General features: G+C 54.5%; 1 protein-coding gene across 1 annotated transcript; it reads left to right on the forward strand.

Moving 5' to 3' along the window:
- The first annotated feature begins 1,589 nt into the window (after nucleotides 1–1,589).
- Nucleotides 1,590–8,369, forward strand: CCDC177 (coiled-coil domain containing 177). The gene is made up of 2 exons (XM_070403671.1): nucleotides 1,590–1,899; nucleotides 2,796–8,369. The coding sequence occupies exon 2, from the start codon at nucleotides 2,824–2,826 to the stop codon at nucleotides 4,924–4,926; it is 2,103 nt and encodes a 700-aa protein (XP_070259772.1). The 5' UTR covers nucleotides 1,590–1,899; nucleotides 2,796–2,823; the 3' UTR covers nucleotides 4,927–8,369.
- Nucleotides 8,370–8,704: the final 335 nt, after the last annotated feature.

Consider the following 8,704-nt stretch of genomic DNA (forward strand, 5'->3'; position numbering starts at 1 on the left):
AGAAACATCAATCTGTTGTTCCACTCATTTATGTATTCATTGGTTGATTGTTGTATGTGCCCTGACCTGGCATCGAACCTGCAACCTTGCCGTATCAGGACAACGGCCTAACCAACTGAGCTACTCGGCCAGGGCAAACCCTCCGGTCTTTAACAGTCTCATGCAAATGTCAAGAGTCAGTAACTCTCACTTTCTCATCTCTCACTGCACTTCAACTTCCTGTGGTTTGGCATGAGCCCCCAGTACAATGCTGCAGCTGTGTTTGCTGATGTCACCAAAGACACTCTGACCACAGTTCAGTGGATATATTATTCCAGGCAAATCTTCTGGACACACCCTCCTTCTGAAGTGCTCTAGCGTTCGCTTCCATGAGACCACGCTTTCCTGTCTGTCCTCACTGGTCCCTTTTATGGACTCCTGGTCCCTTAGCATCCCCATCAATGACCTGCCCACCTCCCTATTGCTCCACCAGCCCTCCCTGGTGATCTCACTCACACTGTTGGTTTTAGGAACCTCACACACGGTGATGATGCCTTAAACTCTAGATCCAGTCCAGGCCTCTGACACAACTTACCCAGCCACCTGCTGAGCAGCAACACCTCCACCTCAAGGGGTCCAAAAGGAACCCATCAGTCCCTGGCCCTCCACACCAACCACCTAATCCTCCCTCCTGCTTCCACGCTCTCAGTCTGTGATACAACCAGACACCTCATTGCTCCTGTAAGTCATCTTTGACCCCTCACTGCTCCTCACACCCCAGAGCCAAGCTGTCTTTGAGTACTGCTTTACTCTCTATTTTAGGAATCTGTACCCCTAACTCTCACCACGCTGCTCCTACACTGTTGTTCCCCTTCAGGCCCCAATCATTCCTGCTTTGGGTGTGACTGCAATGTCCAGCTAACTGGGCTTCCTGCCTCCTTTCGGCCCTCTTAAAGCACTCACTGCATTGTCGCCAGAGTTATATTCCTAATATATAAATCAAATCATATCACTTCCCTGCTTTAAGCCTTTCACTTGCTCCTCACTGCCTGACAATGTGAAGGTTATTAAAACATGGCTCACCCTGCTCTCTGTTATATCCTACCCAACCTCCAACCCCCTCTCCCTCAAGGACTCCTCCTTCTGACTCCTGTGGCCACTATCACTCAAAATAGGGGTGGAGGGAAGAGGTGTCTCAAAATAATACTCACTAAATGGTACTAATTTGTGTTATCCTGAATCAGGAAGTCCTAAAATGTTGCATTAAACACTAGTCACATCTTATGTCTGCCTCAAACCTATCTGAATGTCCTTAGTTTTTCTTAAAAAATAACATCACAGTTTGGATCAGGAACCATATCTCTCTTCCTCATTATTCACTATCAATTTTGCTTCTTAATAATCCCCTTGAGAAATAAATCAAACTATTCCCTACTTAATGTATTAGAAGAAGTATATAATATCTAAGAGTGTGTGTGTGTGTGTGTGTGTGTGTGTGTGTGTGTGTGTGTTTTAATTCCTCTTCTTCACCCTAACAAACCAACACCCTTGAGTGTCCACCAGGAGGCGCCAGGGGTATAAAAAACCTGCGGTACTTTCATGGCTGGGGAGGTGGCGGTGGATGCAGTAGCGATGGAACCAATTCTCTTTCTGAGAATCAGTGAGAGGAAAGGGAGAAGAGCTGCGTTATTTTAGGGAAACCATATCGCTCTCCCCCTTCCGCGAGTAGGTAGTGTGTGGGGTGTGTGCGGGGGCCCATGGAGAGACGCTGGTGGCGGCTGCAGCGGCAGCTGGGGCTCCTACTGGGGCTGCAGCCCGCAGTAATCCGACCCCGCCGGCGCGGGGACTGAAGAGGCGCGAGGGAGAGCGGCGAGCTGCTAACAAAAGCCCTCCGCGCAGGGCCAGATCCCAGGACGTGCGGTAAGTGAACCGGCCGGGGAACCGGGAGCGGCAGGGCTGCAGGAGCCCCTCAAATCCACCTCGCTGGGATACGGTGGGAGGGCGGGGGGTGGGGGGGACTCAGAGGGCATCTGGGGGCAGGTGTCTGAGCCTAGACTGGGGGGTGGATGGTGCCTTTAGCACATCACACTTGGAGGGATCGGGTGCATCTGGGAGTACCTAGACACCTTCTTCATCCCCGGCAAACACGGGGGTGGTGGTGGGGTGGGGAGGCGCGGGCACAGTTCCCAGCAAACCCTAACCAAGAGGCAGAAGAAAGATCGATCACCCCTCCCGGAGAGGCCTTTTGAGATTGAGGCATTTCTCTCAGCCCTTCCATCCCCTCTGGACCCCATGCCTGGGTCTCTTTTGGCAGGGAGAAATCAACCATAACTTCTTCCCTAGGCCAATGGGGTCTTCGCAGCAGGGCAGTGTGGGGGATGAACAGGCCTCTTCCTTTTTTGTTCTTGAAAAGCGGCATCCCCGGCTGCCCGCCTAAGCTACAAACAAATAGGCTAATCCTCCCGGGAATCCTCCAGCGGCCTCCGTGCCCAGCTACTGCCTGCACCTCGATTTTTTTCATCTTAACTTGCAGCAGGAAGAAAAAGCATCTAACGGGCCAGACGCCCCGGGGAGTGTGGCCACTGCCTCTGCCCGCACTCCGGGGCTCAGGAAATTGAGGCTGCTCGTTGTGCATCCGTACCCACACCCCCACCCTGGGCTGCCTGGGTTTTCAGGGCATCCTTATTATGATCTACGTTCCATGGGCCTCTAAACCTCATCCCAAAGCGGCTTAAGTTGGGATGGAATGGATATGAATGGGGAGGAGGGAACTGCTCTCAAATGTACCCCGCGATATCCCTCCATGTCATTCGCAGAGACCCCACAAAAGGACACGTTTCCGCTATGGTGGACCCCATACCTGGAGAGGAGAAGGCGGGAGCCGAGGCTGGAGGCTCCGGAGGAAACGGAGCCGCTGCGTCCGTGCCCGCTGGCGCCCAAGGGGCCGAGCAGCCAGCGGCCTCTTCGACCTCGGCCTCCGAGGCGGTGCCCCGCAAGGCTGAAGTCCCATGCGCAACAGAAGGCGGGCGGCGGGAGCAGTCCCCGCTGCTGCACCTCGACCTCTTCAACTTCGACTGTCCGGAGGCTGAGGGCAGCCGCTACGTGCTGACCAGCCCCCGCTCGCTCGAGGCCTGCGCCCGCTGCGCCGTCAAACCAGTAGAGCTGCTGCCACGGGCCCTGGCCGATCTGGTGCGCGAGGCCCCAGGCCGCTCCATGCGAGTGGCCACCGGCCTGTACGAGGCTTACGAGGCGGAGCGGCGCGCCAAGCTGCAGCAGTGCCGGGCGGAGCGCGAGCGCATCGTGCGCGAGGAGAAGCGGCGCCTCTTCACGCCCTTGGGCCACGCGGCCGCGGCGGCCTCGGCCCCGGCCCCCAGCGCGGGCAGCAGCAGCAGCTGCAGCAGCGCCAGCCTCCCGGCCTCGCCCGCGCCGCGTGCGGCCCGCAAGGCATCCTCCAGTCCGTCCCCGGCTCGGCCCCAGCCTCCGCCCACCGGCTCGCGGGCTGGTAGAAAAAGTCACTCACTGGACTCACTGTCCCGCCGGCGTGAGGGCGCCCTCAGTTCTGAGTCCGGCGCGTCGTCATCCTCCTACAGTGGAGAGAGCCTGCGGGAGCTGCGCTGGCCACCACGGGCGTCGGCCAGGAGCAGCTGCCCCGCGGGATCCTTGTCCTCTGCCCCCAACCCTCTGGGCCGCCCCTCTGCCCTGGCCCTGGTGCCGCTCACGGCCCGCAGCTTCAGCCTGGGCGATCTGAGCCACTCGCCGCAGACAGCTAAGCATGTGGAGCGCATCGTGCGCCAAGTGCGCGCCGAGCGGGGCCTGCGCGGGGTCCCGGAGCGCGACCGAAAGATCGCGGCGCTGATGCTGGCGCGACACCAGGAGGAGCGCCTGTTGCTGGAGCAGCGCGCCGCGGCCCACGGCCAATGGGAGCAGCAGCGCTTGTGCGCCGAGCAGCGCCGGGAGCGCGAGGAGCGCGAGAAGCAGCGCGCCCTGGAGCAGGGCCGTCGGGCCTGGGCCGCGCAGGTGGAGGAGCGGCGCGGCCGCCGGGGCCGCGAGGAGCGCGAGGCGGCCCGGCGACGACAGCAGCAATGCGAGCTTAGCGAGGAGCGGCGCCGGGCGCTGGCCGAGCGCCAGAGCCTGCTGCGGCGGGAGCGGGCTGAGCGCGCGGCCCGGGAAGACCGGTTGCGCAAGCTGCAGCAGGAGCAGAACCTGAAGCAGCGGGAGGAAGGCCTGCAGGAAGGGCGCGAACGGGCCGAGCAAGTCCGCCGGGAGCGTGCCCAGCGCGTGGCTTGTACCAAGCAGCGGCAGGAGGGCCAACTGCAGCGGGAGAAGCGGAAACTGAGCAGGGCCGAGCAGGCGCGCCACCGAGCGCTGCTTCAAGGCCGGGCCCGCCAGGAGCACGAGGAGCGCGAGGGCCTGCGGAGCTCCCTGGAGGCCAGCTTGGGTCGCGCGCAGGAGAACTACGAGCACTTGGTGGAGCAGCGTACCCGGGAGTTGCGGGAGCGGGCCCGGAGGGAGGAGCTGCAGGGTCGGCGGGCCAAGGAGGCGGCGGAGCGCAAAGATCGCGAGCATCAGGCGCACCTGGAGGCGCTGGCCCGGGCAGGCGAACGGCGGCTGCAGCACGCGACGCAGGTGGCGGAGGAGGCGGTGCAGCAGAAGGCGCGGCGCGTGGGACAGAGCCGTTTGGAGAAGGAGCGAGCCCAGCGTGCCAAAAAGGAGAAGGTGGAGAGGGACGAAGACTGCCGCCGGCGGGAGCTGCTCCAAGCCATCGGGCGCAAGCTGGAGCGCAGCGAGCAGCTGTCGCGGGAGCGGCGTAGCGCGCTGGAGAGCGCACGCTCCACAGCCCGGGCGTCCTTCCACGTGCGCGAGAAGGTGCGCGAGGAAACCAACACGCGCTCCTTCGACCGCATGGTGCGGGAGGCCCAGCTGACCGCCAGCCTGGACCGCAAATGACGGATACCCAGTGAGGGCCAGACTGCCACGCTCAGAGCCCTGCGGGGCATCCCCTTGGCCACTTTGACCAAACCTTGGGGGTCCTCCGTTGGGTCGCAGCACATACACCTCTCGAATTTTCCGACCAATAAGGCAATAAGAGGACTAACACGCCAGGCCTGTCATATTGCAACCTTTGTTTTTAAAAACTGACTTCGTACGGAAATGACAAAGCACAATCTTTGACCATATCCACCCGTAGTGGGAGCTCCGGCACCGGCTTTTGCCTTTTTGGTTGGAATAGAAAAGAGCTGGGAGACAGGGGCTGGGTCGGGACTGGGGGGAAGGCCCCTGGGAGAGAGCGCAGGGATGATTGCCCCTTGATGCAGCAGTCATCCCAGGCACCTCTCATACATTGATGTTTGAGACCACTGCCCTTACTGTAGCTGAGGAGGCATCTCCCTGGCTCCTCCATCTTTTAAAATATGGCAAGTTTCACAAAGCTCAGAGGCCACAGAAAAGCACAGCAACTGGAAGGTGTTAGGCCACACCCAAGTGACCCCCCAAAAAGCTATTGATTTTTGTATACTTGTCTTTGAATCTGCCACTAAGAGCAAATTCTGGTCTTTGTCCTGATAGTTTTCTTTATTCCCCTACATTTTCTAGTTAGACAATCACCTACAAATAATGATCAATTTGTGTCTTTTTCTCCCCTCTTATTCTCCCAAGTGACACACACACAAAAATCAGGTGATTTGGTAACGCTGTATAGCCTTAGTGGAAGCCCCCAGCGCCTGGGGGAGGCGGGTTCCTTAGGCAGCAGTGTTCCACAGGATTAAGCGTACTTGCAGGGTAGTTTCAGGGGAGGAGGGTCTGATGCCCACCTCTTGGTGTGGAGCTCACTCCTCCCAGACAGCAGCCATGCCTTAAGAAGCAGTGCTACCTTACGTGCCTGCCCAGGCCAGTCCTGCCTAAATCTCCAGTCCCGGATGCAGTCCCAAGGCTTGGCCCCGGGGAGTTTGGACGGTAGGGTTCCCTCTGTGAAGGAATCATCACAATGGCTCTAAGGGCAATTGACTGTGGTGGCTGAGAGCTGGAATTGCCTCTTGGCTGTTGAGAGTTGTGCTCACTATGGTCACCAGTGTATCTTCTCCTCTCCCCCCCCCCCTCCCCCCTTTAAATCCCTCCTCACCTAGGACTGAAAGTATTTGATCGCTCTCTCGGTGCCTCACCTTCCCACTGGCCAGTACTCTGCTCCTGGTACCTCAAGGCCTCCCAGATCCAAAGCACCACCTCAGTGTTATTTGTTGGTCTTCTTTGTGCCTTTTTTGACCTGGAGTTGGGAGGCAGGAGGGCTGCTGTTGGCTTAGTTTGTTTCTGGGAATATGGATTCCTAGTGTTGGAAGGAGCAGTGCACCACACACATATGATCATTTAGCCTCTGGGGGAAAGTACTTGAAGACCAGGCCGCTCCCTGGTCCAAAAAGTCCTGTTCAGTTGTCTTCAGGCAACTTAAACCCCTAGAGAGCTTCCCTTCCATGAAGCCGAAATCAGCCCCCATACACTGACTCTGCCTTCATCAGGAAAGATTACTTTTTACATTAAATCAGAATCAGGAAATAAAAGTTACCAAAAAAAAAAAAAAAAGATCAGGGTAGGCATCTATCATGTATACTAGTATTCTGCTGGGCAGAATTGTCCTTAAAATGTCTGGTATTCACACACACACACACACACACACACGCGCACGCGCGCGTGTTTTGTCATTTCCCCCAACCCTGATCACGTGCCAACAGGTACAGGAATATTGTGCAGAAGGACGCTGTGCTTAGGTGTTCGACTTAAGATGTTATGAAACCAGGAAAGGAGATATGCCAAGGTTTATTTCTTGAGTGGGTGAATTTTTCCTCAAATTTTCTTCTTGTCAATAACCAGGATGTTAGTGAGTTGTAATTATTGGCATTATCTGTGAGTCGGGGGCATTTAACTAAAATGTTGGTGTGATACTGGTAATTACCTTGTGGTTCCTAATTTGCTAGAGGGCTTTTGAAACCTTAACAGGAGGTCATACCTAAAGCTCCTTACTTCCAAAGTAGGTGCATTCATATAAGACACAATCTGGTTTTCTAGATAAGGCACTGGAAGATACATAGGGGGTCTTACGTGGCCCAGTTTGTTTTCTGACTTGCTGAGTGACTGGGTAGATCACTTCTCTGTGCCTTGGTTTCACACAAACACTGTGAGGATGAGTCAGAATCAAAGTGGTGCTCTCAGTGCTATGACTTTAGAACTGTAGTACAGTCACTATATGGTCGTGACGTAGTACAGAGAGGAATGGTCTTGAAAAACATGTTGCAGATCATAGTGTCACACATGAGGCAAAGGCCCAGATCTGAATATCACCAAATGAGAGTTTTACACATAGAGAAAAGCACTGTGTAAAGGAAAGAACTTTTGGATTCTTAAAAATAAATAAATAACACCATATAGCTAAGTGGAATTAAAGCAAACACAGAAGCCAAACCTAGTAATAATAAAGAATGGTTCTTCCAAATTTCAGGTGATCCTCTAGAATATAGACCCACCTCTGTATTCTGGAATAAGTGGTCATGTTGCTCTTTGAGGAGGAGCAATTTCCAAGATTCTTTATTGAGCCCTTTACTTATATTCTTTTTTTAAAAAATATGTTTTTATTGATTTCAGAGAGGAAGGGAGAGGGAGAGCGATGGAAACATCAATGATGAGAGAGAATCATAGATTGGCTGCTTCCTCGCGTCCTCCACTGGGGATTGAGCCTGCGACCTGGGCATGAGTCCTGACCAGGAATCGAACTACAATCTCCTGTTTCATGAGTTTACGCTCAACCACTGAGTCACACTGGCCAGGATACTTATATTCTTCTTTTTGAAATTATGCCAGAGAGGGAAATTGTTTCATATTCTAAAAACCAGCAAAAGAAAATTGGAGGTGGAGGTGTGGCAGAGATAATGGTGGAGAATGGCTTGCTTCTCCTGATGTGACCATTGTAACAAGTGCCCAGAATTTGCCTCAGGGCACCATGCTGAAAGTTCTCACAATCCAGTTCTTACCACACAGCTTTGAAGTGGCCCAAGACCTTCACTTTTGCCCCCTTGGAACATCCTGTGAAGTGAGGTGAGGAGGAATGGAAAGTGTTGGAGGAAGCTTTCGTTTGGTTCATTACCAAAGAAAAAAGCGGGACACTGTTTCAGATGGAATCACACATGAAGCTAGCCCAGTGTCCTGCTCAAGCAGTGAACAATACTTACACCACATCTGGACAGGAAGATGGAAATTTACTTTCGGAAGCACATGGACTTTGAGTCTTCAGTGGGAGCAGTAAGCAGGATTTGCCAAAGGCGAACAGTCTGGTGTTTAAAAGGCATATAAGAATGCAGCTTGTGTTCATGCCATTCTGTAACACCTACTATTTATTCCCCCGTCTTTAAAAAGCCCATTGAAACACAGAGGTGACTGACGCTTCATAAGGGGCTATCTCTTGTTTACCATTAATTCCCCGGTAGCCCATGGGTTAGCAGCTCACACAGGGTAAGCACATAAATACTGGATGGAGAGAGGGATAGACGATAGATGGATGATGAACAAAAAAATGGTGACCAGGGTAAATCTATATAAAATAGATCAAGTGGACAGGCCTCCATTCATTCAACAAATTGGTATTGAGTACCTGCTATGTGCCAGGCACTACCCTTGTTGCTGGGGAGATGTTTTCTGATCATTGACCCCGGGAACCATTTACGCTGCAATGTCGTGAGCAGAC

The sequence above is a fragment of the Myotis yumanensis genome, unplaced genomic scaffold (assembly GCF_028538775.1).
Source record: "Myotis yumanensis isolate MYYU_CA2020_CCGP unplaced genomic scaffold, mMyoYum1.0.hap1 SCAF_1, whole genome shotgun sequence".
Taxonomy (NCBI): Eukaryota; Metazoa; Chordata; class Mammalia; order Chiroptera; family Vespertilionidae; genus Myotis; species Myotis yumanensis.